This window comes from Heloderma suspectum, chromosome 4 (genome assembly GCF_057233095.1).
Source record: "Heloderma suspectum isolate Gila_16-S chromosome 4, 16-S_ref, whole genome shotgun sequence".
Classification (NCBI taxonomy): domain Eukaryota; kingdom Metazoa; phylum Chordata; class Lepidosauria; order Squamata; family Helodermatidae; genus Heloderma; species Heloderma suspectum.
The window spans coordinates 72,960,997-72,978,460 of record NC_139461.1 but is presented as its reverse complement, the minus strand read 5'-3'; the positions used below and the strand labels follow the sequence as shown (position 1 = coordinate 72,978,460).

The 17,464-nt window shown below is 43.5% G+C and overlaps 1 protein-coding gene across 1 annotated transcript in view; it reads left to right on the top strand.

Annotated features, from left to right (window-relative positions):
• Positions 1 to 10,751: 10,751 nt before the first annotated feature.
• The window catches only part of MEP1B (meprin A subunit beta), a 48,840-nt gene continuing 42,127 nt past the window's right edge, over positions 10,752 to 17,464 (top strand). The window contains exons 1-4 of the mRNA XM_084849624.1: positions 10,752 to 10,836; positions 14,822 to 14,840; positions 15,199 to 15,249; positions 15,330 to 15,376. Of these exons, the coding sequence (XP_084705750.1) occupies positions 10,774 to 10,836; positions 14,822 to 14,840; positions 15,199 to 15,249; positions 15,330 to 15,376 (180 nt within the window). The 5' untranslated portion in view covers positions 10,752 to 10,773. The remainder of the gene's footprint in view (positions 10,837 to 14,821; positions 14,841 to 15,198; positions 15,250 to 15,329; positions 15,377 to 17,464) is intronic.

The following is a 17,464-nucleotide window of genomic DNA, read 5'->3' as shown; positions in this document are numbered from 1 at the left end:
TTTTGGTGAGTTTTTTTTAGAGCAGGGAAAATGGGATATTTTTTCTGATGGGGGAGAAAAAAAACACTGCTTCCACTTGTGTATTTGCCCTCTTCTGCTATTCTGCAGTGCCATCTGAAGGTTATGTAGCAAAACAACAGGAAAGGAAATGCTCCTTGTGATGAAACCGAAAGTGGATGCAGTGGATTAACAGGTTTGTGCAGAAACGCCCCTTTTCTCTCCCCAATTCCCCATCCCCATCTCTTTTTCTATCTCACTCTGGATCATTACCCCACCACCACCACCACCACCACCACCACACACTCTGTTGCATATAGGCACTTTTTGTATCCACAAAGCGACGTGCATCACAGATCCACACACACATATCCCTCCCTTCTCCTCACTGCAAGCACATGAGAAGCTCCACTCACTCTTTTTCAGGAGCCCTCCAAAATCCCCCTCAACCCTTTCTCCCTCTTTTTCTGACATACAAGCAGCCCTCCATCCATTCAGACATACAAGCACACACCCTCCCAGGTGCTCCCAGCTAGCTTTCCCAGCCCCTACTGGCTTCCTGCTTTTCTCCTTACTTCCCCTCCATACCTGTTGACTTCCTGCTGGCTTTCCTGACTTCCCATATGGCTTGCCACTGCCCTTCCTAGTGCCCCACTGCCCTCCCTAGCTCTGTGCTGCTCTCTTTGGCCCCACCCCCAGCTTACTAGACAGAAGCCTGCAGCCACCTGCCATCTTCATTTTCTAAGAATGCCTCTGAGCCCCACATGAGGCTCAGAGGCATTCATGGGAAATGAAGATGAGAGTTGCTGGAGGCCCTCACTTTGCTTTAAAGTGATCCCAGCTGCAAGTAAGAAAATCTGTTATTTAAAAAAAGAGTTTTTTAAAAGTGGGAGTGGTGGGGCACTTTAGGGCCTGCTAAGCAAGGTGTCCACAGGTGCCATATTGCCTACCCCGCCCTAGTAAAAGTGTGGTGGCTGGGGAGGGTCTATTAAGATTCTGAAATGCTAATGTGTTTGTGAGCAGGAACAAAGAACACTGGGATGCTGAAAGGTCTTGCCGTTATGTAAATAAGCATGTACCTGAGTCTGTAACAATGGTTTTAGGAAAGGAGTAAACACTGGCTTTTTTGACCTGGAAGGGATAGGTTTTGGTTTTCCTAGTGGTTGAAAACATTTACAAGTAATACCAAAGCGCTTGAGTAAAGGAAAATATAACTGCTGTGTAAATTTATTTATCTATTATTTCATTTCTATACCTCCCAATAGCCGAAGCTCCCTGGGCAGTTCACAAAAATTAAAACCAAAAAGCACAGGATAAAACAATGTAAAATATAAAAGCATTAAAACCACAATATAACAATATGACCAGAATAAAACCTAGCAGCAATGCAGAGATTTAAAATACAGATTTAAAACACCAAAGCTAAAAGACTAGAAAGCTAAAAAGCCTGGGAGAATAAAAAGGTCTTCATCTGGCACCAGAGGGAATACAACGTAGGTGCCATGCAAACTTCTCTAGGGAGTAGGTGCCAAAGCAGAAAAGGCCCTCTTCCTGGTAGCCAGGAACTAATCTCATATCTTTTTAATGTTTATTATTCTAACTTTCCCAAGGAAGACTTGCTACCATAAGCTTTTCAGCCAGCTTGGAAGACAAAACTTTCCTGAAAGAAGGTGATATTATGGCTGCTGACTGACTGTCCATAATTTATCTGATGGCTTGTTAATAATCAGGGATGAACTGTGATGTCTCCTAATTGAGAGTCAGTAACTAGTGTTATCTTTCTGAATGGGTGATTTACCTGCAGGGTGGGGTCTGAGCCAGTGCTCCACAAACTGTGTATGTGTGTGTGGGTGTGTGTGACAGAAAAAAGTCAGTCTGCAGCTTGAATATTAGAGACAGTGGGCTGAAGGTGAAACATCTTGGAGTGCTGTTGATCTCTTTGGGAAACTTGCATAATGAATAGTTTTACTGCCCGCTGTCGTCGTCTGTGTTGCTTCGGCTATGCTTCGTGTGTATACTTGCAAATAAAATCGATACTACAAAGACACCATGAGTCTCCAATGCTATCTCCATCCCAAGGAATCAAAGCCCTTTTAACACTAACCCTGGACTTCTCACCACTAAGAGAACTGGGGAGCACAATAACACAGTTTTTTGGCAAATTGTAGTACAGCTGAGAATAGCATGATGCTTGACTTTTACTCTTTTGATGTTAAAATGCTTTACTTGTTTTTGTAGCTAGCCCCTCTATACAACATTGTGCAGCTATTCTGTCTTTTCCTCCTTAATATATTTTCTTTGGTAAAGAAAAAGACAGAAGAAATACCAGGAAAACTTGGGAGGGTTATAAGTGGAAAATGACCTCATCTGAACCCCCTGTAAAATTCCATGAATGAGGCTGGGCAGTTGCACAATAAAAGCCTTGTCTGGAAGCGCCCAAAGACAAAGGAAATTCACACTACCCCTATCTCAAACTTTACTATGATCTTGTGAGGATGGGTCACTTCTAAATCAGCTTTGGTTACTTTATGAAATGCAAAAATGCAATGCTATCAAGGTGTTGAGAGGTTTGGTAGACTAACATGGTATTCTTGATACCCAGAACATCATATGTGAAAGTTTGATTCCAAGCAATCGGATGGCAGTGTCTTCTCAAACTTCCATAAAAATAATTTTGTGGTTATAATATTCTACCACTAGAGGACACCTAGCTCTTTGAAAGATATGCCATTAAAATTATTTTAAAATTATTTTGGAAAGGTTTTATCCTCTACATCTGTTGCACAAGTATCTGGTAACTGATGAGGGTTTTTTTATATGTATCTTGTAATACTGATAAATTTAAAAAATCTGTGTGGTCATAACTAAAAATGTTTTCCAAGTTTGTTCACAGTAATTGACAGATGGACTCACTAAAGCAGTCCTCCCCAACCCAGTGCCCTCCAGATGTTGTGGACTACAACTCTTGGGATTCCTGACCAGTAGCTATGCGGCCTCGGGCTGATTGGAGTTGAAGTCCAAAACATCTGGAGGGTATCAGATTGGGGAAGGCTGGACTAAGGCATGACACTTCCAGGCTTGTAGAGCTAAATATATACCCAGCATTGCATGGGAATATGCATTGATGATGCAACAAACACTGCTCTCTCTCTTTCCTATACAGGGTAAGTGCACAGTAAGCCACGGTTTTCAACAAATTCATAATATATTAGAATTCTTTTTATTCTTTGGTAAGCCCTTTTGGATCATGTTAATAATCTTTGATATGCTGCTAGAAGCTGCAGGAATGTTATACTGCGAACAGATACCATCACCAGAAGCAACCTAGCAGTGTTGTCCCAAGTGTTTGACAGCATGTGATGAGGTGTTGAGATAGATAGGTAGGTAGGTAGGTGTTCAAGACGAACTGGAGAGCCATCTGTCAGGGATGCTCTGACCTGGATTCCTGCATTGAGCAGGGGTTGGACTCGATGGCCTTGTAGGCCCCTTCCAACCCTACTATTCTATGATTCTATGATAGATAGATCAGGCCCTGGTAGTTTAATTGTTTTTAACTTGGTTTTTTAAAACTGTTTTAAGTTATTCAATGTTAAAGGTTTTATATTATGTTTTATCATGCTGTGAACCACCCAGATAGGTTTGGCTATTGGGTGGTATAGAAATGGAATGGAATGAATGAATGCTGGTGCAAATGTAGTTCAAAACATCTGGAGAGCACCAGATTGGGGAAGGCTTTCTTATTTATTTTATTTATTATTATTGCATTTATATCCCGCCTTTATTCCTCTTGCAAGGAACCCAAGGCGGCTTACATTATCCTTCTCCTCTCCATTTTATCCTCACAACAACAACCCTGTGAGGTAGGTTGGGCTGAGAGTGTGTGACTGGCCCAAAGTCACCCAGTGAGCTTCCATGGCTGAGTGGGGACTAGAACCCGGATCTCCCAGTCCAACACTCTTGCCACTACACCACACTGTAAGGGTCCCATTGAGTCCAGGCTGCCGAGGTTCTTAGAAGCAGTGATAATCATCTGTTAGAGGAGTTGCCAAAATGTTACTTTTACCTTATGATCATATTACAAAGCAACTTGTATGTTTAGGAAGTTTGCAATATATGGCAATGACTGATATAAAAATGCACTGATGCAGTTTTTGTATTTAATTCCATTTCATTTGATTGGTTTTATAAGCAAAGACATCTAGTCATGTATATTAGACTGATTGCATGGATTACATGTGCCTATATTTCCATCTCCAGTTTTATGATCCCATTTACTAGTTCTTTGAATCTGGTGGCTTTCTCAGGTTAATGAGAGAGAAGTTGATTGGAGAGGGTCATTGATTGCTCTTGTAAGTTTTCTGCCAAATTAACTGGTTTCTAATCTATCTATCTATCTATCTATCTATCTATCTTTCTATCTATCATCTATCTACACACACACACACACACACACTGTACAGGAAAAATAGAAGTTTGAGAATTCAGTGTTTTTCTTTTGGGATATCTATGCTGAACACACTTCAGAACTGTTGAGGGAGAGCAATAAATAATGCATTCTTTTGTTTTTGGAATAAGGAAGAGATACAATAAACATAGTACATAATAGTTACATAATAGTTAGCAATAATATAATTTCTGATATCTGCTCGGCAAATGAAATTAATCAGCTGTTTCTTCATTAGAGAGCTGTTTAATTGATCTAGGGATTTTTTAATGCTTTGTTTTCTCTCTGCAGACATCCTAATGTAGCAGTCTGCCACCACAGTCATCATGCATCGTAAGGTTGCAATCCTATACATACTTACCTGGAAGTAAGCACCATTCAACTCAGTGGGATCTGCTTCTGAGCAGACATGCATCAGATTGTACTGTAAAAGTCTGGGATATGCTCTTTGTTTTTTCTGGGCAAGCAGTCTCATACTGAGAATATGGATGCTCAACAGAGCCACTGCTTGGCTGCAGTGACCAGAATGCATAGCTTGCTTGTTTTATTAATTTAAGTCAGTTTTGGCAATGTTTTGGCCTGCGGGTGCACTAGAGCCCACAAAGACCTCTTCCTCACCCCTCCCCGTGTGCACCACCCCAGCTTTTGTCACTGCTTTTCTCTACCCTTCTCCCCTTCCCTGCCGTGCTCACCTCAGCAGCCAGGAATGAGGAAGGCCAGGAATTCAGAATTATTTCCTGCTTCCTCTGTGGCAGGAGTAGAAGCAGCAGGAAACGCAGAAGCAGTGGCAGCAAAGGTGGTGGGGGTGGGGAGGAAAGAAAGCCAGAGGAGGAGGAGGAGGCAGAAGCAGCCATGGGAGGAAATCTGGCGGAGGAGGAGGAGGCAGAAGCGGCAGTATGCCGAAGGGGAGGGGGAGAAAGAAGAAAGGAGGCAGAAATTGTGGTACACGGAAGGGGGAGAAAGAAGAAGAAACATAGAAAGGAGGCAGAAGTGGTGGTATGCAGAAGGGGAAGAAGTAAGAATGGAGAGGTGGTGATGGTGGGAGGAGCAGGGGCAAGAAAAGAGAATCCAGGCAAGGCAGGGGGAGAAAAAAAGAATCCAGGTAAAGGGGCAGGAGGAAGAAAAAGAAGAATCCCCAAAATAAATGCCCATGGGCCCAAATGACTACAGGAGAAATGCAGCTGCAGCCCACCCAAAAATGATGAATGTGCCTGCATGCCCACAAAGGTTGTCTATCCCCGGTATAGGCACCCTGCAGTTTGCATATTTTACTATTGTACTTAGCCACATGGCTACCTCGCACTGCTTAGAAGAACAGCTGAAATTCTTGGTAGCGTAAGGTAAAAAGGCAGACTGGCACAAATTCTGCCATCACGGTAGCCCTGGGCTCTTCTAGGTGGCTTCCAATATAGGGTTATCCAGGCTAGCCACAAGGTGAGCCCCTAATCTTGTCATAAGATGGAAACAGATCTGACTGAGTGGAGTTGATGAAAAAGAGGGCTACAGTTGTAAAAATTATCAGGATTGAAGAGTTACCCATGTAACTGTATCTGGAGCCCAGGTTTGGCAGATGAGCCAACTTGAGACAAATTATTCTGACAGAAGTGGGTTCCACTGCGACACAGTCCTGGTCCAAGAAGACATTAAGCCAGAGATGCAGAATCTCTTTCAGCCCAAGGGCCAAACTGCATTTTGAAGGAGTTCTCAAGGCCTGCATTCCCGAGGTGGGCGGGGGGAAAGGCAAAAAGGCCAAGACCAAAAATACAGCATGTCTTAGCTTAAAGCTCTTACTGCCAGGAACTAAGCCTTAGGAGAGGCATTTCAGCCTTTTAGAATGGGGGGAAACTGCACAAAAGCCCCATGTAATTAAAAAAAATGATAACAGTGATAAAACTGCAAAAAAGCATTAAAACAATAAACACCAGTAATAAAGCATTTAGCCTAGACAATACTAAAACCTACAACACAATTTCAGGTACAAACCCAAACAGTCCAATAGAACATAATAAGAGGAAGGCTAGAGAGAGAAAAAAGTAAGTCTTCAGGGCCTTCCTAAGCATGGTGTAGTAGTAAATTCTGAAGTGCAGGCGCTCATCATGACAGTTCCCATAGGCACGCCCCAAAAGAGAGTCCAAAACTGCAGGTAGCTGTGTTGATTCTGCTACATGTGCATGTTATATACATCATTTGTAAAGCTAATGGGTCTCACTCATTAAAATCCTAGCCACCCCAAAATGGGATGGATTTAGTTGCTGCCTCCTGAACAATGTTATGGACCTCTGTCCATAGTTCCTCAGGCACTCTGTCTATCAGGTCTAATCCCTGAAATCTATTCCTCACCTCCACTGTATATTCATAAGGGATATGATTGAGGTCATACCTGAATGGTTTAGTGGTTTTCCCTACGTTCTTCAATTTAAGCCGAAATTTTGCAACAAGAAGCTCATGATCTGAGCCACAGTCAGCTCCAGGTCTTGTTTTTACTGACTGTATGGAGCTTCTCCATCTTTGGCTGCAAAGGACATAATCAATCTGATTTCGATATTGACCAATCTGGTGATGTCCATGTGTAGAGTCACCTCTTGTGCTGTTGGAAAAGAGTGTTTGCTATGATCAGCGTGTTCTCTTGGCAAAACTCTATTAGCTTTTGTCCTGCTTCATTTTGTACACCAAGGCCATGCTTGCCTGTTATCCCGGTGATTTCTTGACTTCCTACTTTAGCATTCCAATCCCCTACGATGAAGACGACATCTTTTTTGGTGTTAGTTCTAGAAGGTGTTGTAGGTCTTCATAGAACCGATCAACCTCAGCTTCTTCAGCCTCAGTGGTTGGGGCATAGACTTGAATTACTGTGATGTTGAATGGTTTGCCTTGGATTCGTACTGAGATCATTCTATCGTTTTTAAGATTGTACCCCAGTACTGCTTTTCCCACCCTTTTATTGACTATGAGTGCTACTCCATTTCGATTCCTGCATTGAGCAGGGGGTTGGACTCGATGGCCTTGTAGGCCCCTTCCAACCTTACTATTCTATGATTCTAAGGGATTCTTGCCCACAGTAGTAGATATGATGGTCACCTGAATTAAATTCACCCATGCTTGTCCATTTTAGTTCACTGATTCCCAAGATGTCGATGTTCAGTCTTGCCATCTCATGTTCGACCACCTCCAGCTTACCTTGATTCATTGACCTTACATTCCAGGTTCCTAAACAATATTGTTCTTTACAGCATCAGATTTTCTTTTCACCACCAGAGACATCCACAGCTGAGTGTCCTTTCGGCTTTGGCCTAGCCGCTTCACTCTTTCTGGCGCTACTTGGAAATACCCTCTGCTCTTCCCCAGTAGTATATTGGACACCTTCCGACCTGAGGGGCTCATACGTTCCATGGGGTTTTCTTGGTAAGAATACTGGAGTGGGTTGCCATTTCCTTCTCCAGTGGACCACATTTTGTCAGAACTCTCTGCCATGACCTATCCGTCTTGGGTGGGCCTGCACGGCATAGCTTATGGCTTCACTAAGTTACACAAGCCCCTTCGCCACAACAAGGCAGTGATCCACTACCATTAACAAGACCAAAATATCACTGATCAGCGGTCAGGGGAAGAGCTTCAGCTACTGGGCAGTACAGAAATGTAATTAATTCATTCAAGGTGATGTGGCTAGGGGAGGCGGGTATGGCCTTCTGGGGAACCTTGGAGGGCTGGATTTGGACCCCAAGAAGACTGGATTTGGCTTCTGGGCTTGAGGTTCTGTACCCCTGCATTAAGACTGGTTGGAGGAGCATGCTGCATCTGCCATATATGGCCTGCCAGCTCTGCAAGCCTCAAAGACCCCAAAGTTGTTGGAGGGCTTAATTAACACTTCACAAGCAAGCAAACCTACCATAACAATTCACAAGAGTCCACTGGCACAGGACAAAGCTGATGCATAAACACTTCGGGAAGAGTAGTACAGGGAATTGGCGTGTCAGATACATCCAGGACAATGGCTTCCATTCAGCATATTTCTCCAGACCTAAAATTGTGCTTAATCCAACAAGTGATACATCACATATACTGGGCCCCACAAGGCTTGTTGAAAAAAAACCTTAGCAACCTCAGATAAATGCTGGAGCTCTGATGCAATGGGTGCATCATTGGTCCACATAATGTGGGCATATCTAATGGTGATCCCTTTTTGGTTAGATGTTATTATTCACACTGATTTTGTACTCAATGCATCATTAGAAATGAAGGATGTTCATGTAGTCTTTAATTACATTCTGATAGTGGAGAGGAAACTCTCTGAAGGTAATAGGAAATGGATGTTATGAGCCTTTATGACAGCCAAGAGGACGTTTCTTCAAGGCTGGGAAGAAAAAATCCACCCTGTACATAGTACACTGGACAGAAAGTCTTACAACTTTGACAACTTACAAAAAAGAAATACTGTCACTGACAGTTCCGTCCCAAGAAACAAATGGACATTTGGTCTGCGTGTTTAGAATTATATGTGTAGTGGAAACCTAAAGACAAAACAAAACACAGATTGACATATGACTGTATTGTTTTTTGTTTTGTTTATTATTTATGCTTTTATTGTTGATTACTTTTGTTGTTGGCATTGTACAGATTGTATGTTGAGGGGTTTAATATATGAAAAAAAATCCTTGAATAAAATAATATTACTATTTTTAAAAAAGGAAAGGAAAAAAAGCGTGGTTGGAAGGAGATGTGGGCGACCCAGCAGCCTGTCCACACAGTTCTGTGAAGTATCTCAAGATTGGCTCCTAAGTAAGGATCTTCACCTCTCCAAAGGACAGCTGCTGGGCATGGTAAAGGTCTTGCAGATTAATATCACTGGGTTGGACATATAGAGGGCATGGGTCCCTACTTTTTTGGCACCCCCCACCTGAATTTTTAGACTGGCTATGGACCTGGTGAGCTCACAGAGGAATTGTAGCAATTTTTTCATGGTGTTCTGAGCTACTACTGTTTGCTAGGCAATAGCTGAACATGGCTAAGCAAGTCACAGATTCTATGTCTATGTTCATCACAATGGTACTTTCTTTGAAGCACCATGCTTGGCATCATGAGAACTATACAAAGGTGGAAGACCTTCCATTTGACAACAGCAAATTACTTTATACTGGAACTTAGGGCCAAAACAAACATTACTTTAAATGTGTCAATCTAGAGTACTCTAGATTGAGTGCCCTGCGCCGGCTCTAGCATAAAAATGAAAAAAGGCATAGCTGCTAGACACGCATTAAGGAGCAATTCTATGGCCGCTAGTCAGCAGCTAGACATTCATAGGATATGTGCTTTTCTGGGAACCGACCTTGGAGCCCACGCTCTGAGGTCGGCTCCCGGAGACCTGATTTCCCCCCCCTTTCCATGCTGCCTCACAGGCAGCGTGGAACAGCCCCTCACTCCACGTTCGGAAGAGGAGTGCAGAGCGGCCAAAACGGGGCATTCCAAGGGGCGTTCTAGGGCGGGGAAGGCAGAAATGCCGATACGACACATCCTATATCTCCTCCCCCGTTCCGCCTTCCCATGGCTAGACAGCCGAAATTGGCTGTCTAGCCACAAATGCAGGGCAGGAGAAGCGGGAGAGAACAATCCCCTCTGTGCTCTTCCTGCCCTGCATTGGATAGGTGGTCGCCTCCAAGTTTGGAGGCGTCCACCTATCCCCATAGGATTGCGCCCTAAGGTAATATCTGTTTTGCCTTGATGGACCCTCAAAAAGCTGAAATGCTCTACTGCTAAATTCCAGGAGAGCAGGAAGTCCCATAATTATTTCCCTTCTGTGCTGTGTTCCATGTTTCAACTTCTCCAAGTTCCAATATCATCAGTTTCAACTACAAGAAATAATGTTCAAGAGGCAGAAAGGGAAAGATTATTTCTTTTACCAATGGACTTGCCTAGCCAATAGGAGCTTTTGATGGTCTTCTTGATAGCTCTTCAACTTATCACACCTTTCCTAATATCAGAAGACCTTTCATTTTCTTCCTTCCTGATTTGCTGCATGTTGCTTTTGATGAGCACTGATTCAGCACAATCCACTTTCTATTCTTAGTTGAGTTCAAACTCTGATTTTGCGTTATTGGCTCAAGGTCCCTTACATGGAAAACCATACACTTATATACAACAATTACTGTGTCTTTTAACAACAATACATTCTAATTCAAATTTCTTATTAACACTGAGATAACTGGTAACTGATTCAGCACAATCAAGATATACATTGGTTATCTAGAAAAAAGGAACCAAAGTTCATTTATGATAGCTCTTGAAATATAAAATGCACAGAAATGCAAAGTCTACCGCTCTTACAGAAGTGATACAGCATGGATTTGTGGCTAGTTTCTCTGCTGCTGAGCGGGGTTCTTCTACAGATTGTTTGCTGTCTGGTAAGGCAACAAAGAGCATATTATTTTCTTACTTTAGCGTTCAAGTGAAGTCACAGTAACTTTGGGCTCTAAGAGCCACACTTGACATGATATTTAATGCATTTCTTTAGTTAATGTTCACATTTTACAAAAACGCAAATAGTTGTCATGCTGTGTGTGATGATTATCGGGATCACAGCAGCCAGGGAGGAGAGTTTAAATCTTTCCTCCCCTGCTGTGGACCTGATGAAAATTGCTCATCTGATTTTTGCTCTGCTGCTATTTGCACAGGAAGGAAACCTCCTGTTGGTGCCAGTTTTTTTGTCAGGACTGCAGCTGGGAAGGAAAGGGTTAAACTCCCCCCTCCACCTGCTGGAATCCTGACAATTATCACCTCCCCCAGTGGCTGGCATTTGCATTTAAGAAATGTGCAAAGATGCATTTAATATCACATCTAGTTTGGCCCTTCGTCCCAAATAAGTGTGCATATTGCAGCCCTATTCTCCTGGACTAACAAAGCATTGTAAAGGAAAAGAATATATATTCATACCTAGTACTGTCAGTTAAACATTCCCATATGTATGTCCAAAATTAAAACATCACTTATAATTGTTCGGTATTTGAAAAAAGAAATGCATTAAAACTGGGCTTTTGGAAATTAAGCTTCCAATAAATCTCATTGGATCCAGATAGTCATAATTAAAGGAGACCCATTGAAATCAGTGAAACTTATTAGTCGTCACTGACTTAAGTCCTATTGATTTCAATGGGCCTACTCTAACTTTGACTAAGTCTGGGTCCAATCCATAGTACATACTTAATTTTCCTTGCACTGTATGTATTCCCTAATATAACCACTTAACGTAACAGCAGCCGTATATGGCAATAGTTACAAATTGATCACTATTAATTTTATTTCAAAACCATAAATGGGGCTTTCCCAGTATATTAAAGCAACTGGATTGGGGAAAGAGTAAAAATATATTGAATTCATATGGCTGGTGGAATGTTGGGGTCCATAGCTCCATGGAAGACTCATCAGGCTAATAGGGTAAATACCACATTTCCAACATTTCATTTAGTTTAAAAACTCAATCCAGAAATTCCTTGTATTAAGAATATGTGAATTATGCAGACTCTGGAACTTTTTTTTTTCCTTTTGGCTGAGACTGAGGAAATGATGCCTGTAGTTGGGATAATGTATACTGTCTGTTGTCTTGTACAACATCAAATTCTCTTAAGGCGCAATCCTATGGCCGCTAGTCAGCGTCTAGACAGCCATAGGATTGGTTGGTTCCCAGGAACCGACCTTGGAGCCCGTGCTCCGAGGTCAGTTCTCAGAGAACTGACCTGCACCACCTCCCACGCCGCCTCGTAGGCAGCATGGAGCTGCCCCACGTTTCGCGCTTGGAAGAGCAGTGTGGAGTGGGGGAAATGGGGTGTTCCTGGGGATGGGCTGGAGCGGGGAGGTTAGAAGTGCCGGTACAACACTTCCGATGTGTCATCTGGCCTCCCCACCCGTGCTCCGAGGTTCTGTGGCTAGCTGAAATCGGCTGTCTAGCCATGAAAGCAGGGCGGCAGGAGTGCAGAGGAGATGCACTCCTCACCATTCCTCCCAATCTGCAGTGGATAGGCGGTTGCCCCTGGGTTCAGAGGCAATCGTTGATCCGCATAGGATTGTACTCTCCACTTCAAGCAGTGGTGGAAAATTCTGAAGTGCAGGCCCTTATCTTGACTGTCCCCATAGCCACACCCCCAAGGAGAGTCCAAAAACGCAGGCAGCTATGTTGATCCCTCCCTCCCTCTCTCTCTGTGACCTGGTTCACATGACCATGCAGCAGGCACCCACAGGCACCATTTGCCAATTCAAGCCCTGCCACTGCAGCTTCTCATGTTGTCCCAACCAGGCAAAGGTGGCTTGTTGGGGTGGCTAACTATCCTACAACCCTACAAGAGGCCACGGGTTCTGGGTGGTTTGTTAACTTCCCCAACAAGCCATCCTCGCTGTGTGGGTAATTATGCAAATCACCCAGCATGCAACTGGCATGTGCAGAGTGGTTAACAAACCTCTGTGGCTTGTTTTTTACCCTGTTATCATGCGAAAACCCTCCCCCTCCCCTCCCCCTCCACTGTGTGTGTGTGTATTATGTATTTTCTGTAGGTCTTTTGTAAAGCCAATTGGTCTTAATTACCCATTTGAGATGAAGCCGCTACCTAATACTTTGCATTACAACATGGATAGTTCCCAAAAATATATTGCCAGGAAAAATCTATTTCCACACCCCCACCCCTACCTGCTACTGTGAGGATTGCAGCTAAACCCAGATGGAAGCTTGAGGTGGGTGGCAGAGGACATCCTCATCCCTGCTAATCAAAAAATCCTGGTGCTTCAACCTTGCGAGCCCTGGCTCCACTTGTTGTTGTTTATTCGGTCAGTCGCTTCCGACTCTTCATAACTTCATGGACCAGCCCACGCCAGAGCTTCCTGCCGGCCGTCGCCACCCCCAGCTCCCCCAAGGTCGAGTCCGTCACCTCCAGAATATCATCCATCCATCTTGCCCTTGGTTGGCCCCTCTTCCTTTTGCCTTCCACTTTCCCTAGCATCAGCATCTTCTCCAGGGTATCCTGTCTTCTCATGATGTGGCCAAAGTACTTCAGTTTTGCCTTGAATATCCTTCCCTCAAGTGAGCAATCTGGCTTTATTTCCTGGAGTATGGGCTGGTTTGATCTTCTTGCAGTCCAAGGCACTCTCAGAATTTTCCTCCAGCACCACAGTTCAAAAGCATCTATCTTCCTTCGCTCAGCCTTCCTTATGGTCCAGCTCTCGCAGCCATAGGTTACTACAGGGAATACCATTGCTTGAACTATGCGGACCTTTGTTGTCAGTGTGATGTCTCTGCTCTTCACTATTTTATCAAGATTTGTCATTGCTGTCCTCCCAAGAAGTAAACGTCTTCTGATTTCCTGGCTGCAGTCAGTGTCTGCAGTAATCTTTGCGCCTAGAAAGAAAAAGTCTGTCACTGCCTCCACGTTTTCTCCCTCTGTTTGCCAGTTATCAATCAAGCTGGTTGCCATAATCTTGGTTTTGTTGAGGTTGAACTGCAACCCAGCTTTTGCGCTTTCTTCTTTCACCTTCGTCATGAGATTCCTCAGCTCCTGCTCGCTTTCAGCCATCAAAGTGGTATCATCTGCATATTGGAGATTGTTAATGTTTCTTCCAGCGATTTTAACTCCAGCCTTGGCTTCATCAAGCCCAGCACGTCTCATGATGTGTTCTGCGTACAGGTTGAATAGGTAGGGTGAGAGTATACAACCCTGCCGTACTCCTTTCCCAATCTTAAACCAGTCCTTTGTTCCGTGGTCTGTTCTTCCCGTTGCTACTTGGTCGTTATACAGATTCCTCAGGAGGCAGACAAGATGACTTGGTATCCCCATACCACCAAGAACTTGCCACAATTTGTTATGATCCACACAGTCAAAGGCTTTAGAATAGTCAATAACCTGGCTCCACTACACCACTGCTTTCCAGGGGCCTACATGCAGGGCTATGAAAGGAGAGCAGTGCCCTTAAAACCAATAGATTATTATTTTGTGATAGAATGAGGATTTGGGAGGAACTGTCTCGTTTTGTAGGAATATTCACATGAACCTTAATCCCAACTCCGCTGCTAACCCGACTCTTAATCTTATTTATCACCGTAGTCATTACTATGCAAGATATCTTTGAGCGGAAGCAATAGCTGCCCAATAATAAACAATATTGCAAGAAAATGGGCTTTGTCACAAGAGTTAGCTAAAATATGTTCGCATATGCATGCACAGAAGTCATGAGAGTCATCCTATAGGTGTAAAATTACAATGAATCATCTGGCGTTAACTCTGCAGTACAAATTTGCCAAAGGTGGTTGCTTGATGGTTCTAGTTTCCATTAGATATCCCCTGAATTCTTAAAATAACATGTTGCCCATTATATTAATTGCTTTCTTTTCTTTTTATTTTATTCTAGCCTGTTCAAGCGCCACTGGGTGAGTTCTACTTTGTGTAGATTTTATATTAAATGGTATAAAATATGGGCAACAAAACCAGCTGCTCAGGAACAAAGCATTCGTAACTAGTGTTGCTGTTAACCTATCAACATTCTGATCCTAAGCAAAGTGCAATCCTATACCTGCCTACTCAGAAGTAAGCCCCACTGAGTTCAATGGGACTTACTCCCAGGTAAGTGAATATAGGATTGCAGTTTTACTTAGAAATAAGTGCCATTGTGTGCAGTGGATATTACTTCCAAATAAATGTACTTAGGATTCCAGCTTGATCCTTATAATTCATAAATATAATGGCTATAATTAATAGTTCATCTCTGTGTCCTTTCATTTTTTTCAGAAATAGACGAAGACCATGGGACAGATCAAGACATCTTTGATATCAATGAAGGTTTTTGAAGTGTTATTTGTTGATTTGCCTTTTGGAATCATTAAAATGTACTAACTTGTATGGGATTTTTCCTTTTTTAGCTTTAGGTCTGGACCTCTTTGAGGGTGACATCAGACTTGATAATGAGGTGAGTTCAAAGGGCAAGCGTCAGTATAAATGACTACTAGTTGAGAAATGGTGAGCTTATACTTCCTTATTCTAAAAAGGTTACCAGATTTTCCCCCTTGTCTGAGATCTTTCCCGGCTTAACAGCTTCATGATGAAGCAGCTCTTCCCCCTGCCTCTGTTTATAAACCCTACCTTTCACTACAGCACTACTGTGGCTTGCCCCCTCTTCTACTTCTCACCCTCCTCTACCTTCTGCAGGCGTGGGCAACCTTTTTGGCCCCAAGGGCTACATGCACACACAAACTTACACACACATGGAGGCTGGGAGTAGGGATGTCATGAGCGCAGTTCAGGGTTCTGGAATTCGTCGAGTGACCCCTGAACTGCGCCCACAGAGACGCTGTCCTTGTTCGCCCCTTGCTCGTGCTCCAAAATACTCACCGCGAACCCGTCCGGTGAGCGCCGCCATTTTCGCGCCTTTGCTTTCTAGGAAAAACAGGAAGTTTAAACAATGTGCATATTCAAATATGCGCAGTTTGGAGCTGGGAAAGCTAAATAAGCACAATATTAGAGGTATAATCCCTCTAATATTGCGCTGATTTAGCTTTCCCAGCTCCAAGCTGCGCATATTTGAATATGCACTTTTTTTTTTTAACTTCCTGGTTTTCCTAGAAAGCAAAGGCGCGAAAATGGCGGCGCTCACCGCACGGGTTCGCGGCGAGTGCTGGGGAATTCACCAAACTTGTGGGTGGCTCAAGCACAGGTTCGGGGCGGGGGGGAGCGAGCAGGGACACTGCTTTGGTGAGTGCACGGAGAACTGAACTAGGTTGAGTTCTTACATCCTGAGTTGGGAGTTTATCTAAGGAATTCCTAAGGATACAAGAGCACCATCAGAGTAAAGAGCTATTAACCCTGTTTATTAGCATAAATGTTTTCTTTATGAAACTATAACTGAAAGCGCCTGGAGAGGAATTCATACAGAATGTCTGAGACAATAAAAGAGGAATGTGTACTACAAAATGCAGAGGTATGACACTGAATGTGATCACCTCAGCCATTGAGTTATCATTATTAATTAATTAGTTTTCCTCATATTGAGGTAGATGTCAATGTTGAAACATTAATACTAATCATATGCAAATCACATTGGGTGGGAGAGGCTTATTTATCTTCCAGTATTCCTTTTCTTTTCAAGCTCTGTCATTTACAGGCTCTACCTCCTCACCTAAACTCATGCAGATAGTTCCATGAAATGCAGTCAGACCACTGCAGTTAATAGTCTCGTATGGTCAGAACTTTCCAAAGAGGCTCATTACCCCTTACATGAATGACATGGGATGCAGCAGATTCAGTTGTAGAAATTTTAGGTAATTTGTGGATTTGTGTCTGATCTTTAGGGGCCACGGTGGCTTAGTGGTTAAGACGCTGAATTGCAGACCGGAAGGTCAGCAGGACAGCAGTTCGAGACCCGAGTGCTGCGTGACGGAGTGAGCTCCCGTCTTCAGTCCCAGCTCCTGCCAACCTAGCAGTTCGAAAGCAAGAAATTGCAAGTAGATAAATAGGTACCGCTTTGGCGGGAAAGGTAACAGCGTTCCGTGCACCTCGGTGTTCAGTCATGCCGGCCACATGACCACGGAAGCGTCTTCGGACAGCGCTGGCTCTTCGGCTTAGAAACAGGGATGAGCACCGCACCCTAGGGTCGGATACGACTGGTTGGGGACAGCTTTACCTTTACCTTTTTATCTGATCTTTGGTTCACTTAGACCCTCTTCCTTGGTTCCTTCCTTGCTTCCTGCCTTCCTTAGTGACAAAAGTATATGTTGATAGGACCTTTGTTTCACTCTGCCCAGTCTCCTAAAACAGGTCATGCCACTGTCTTGGTTTCACAGGCAAGGCCTATAAGGATACACCCAAATCTTTTGTTAGTGGTTTCTAGTCTCTGTACCTGTGCTAGATGCTGGATTCCACATTTGTGCAGAAATCCTGGGGCTACACAGAATATAGCCCCAACCACATGGCACTGAAGCATTCCTAACGGATTAGTCCCGATTATCCAGATTAGAGTGTGCCATGAGCAATAAGAAACAGGGGTGTACCATACAACAAG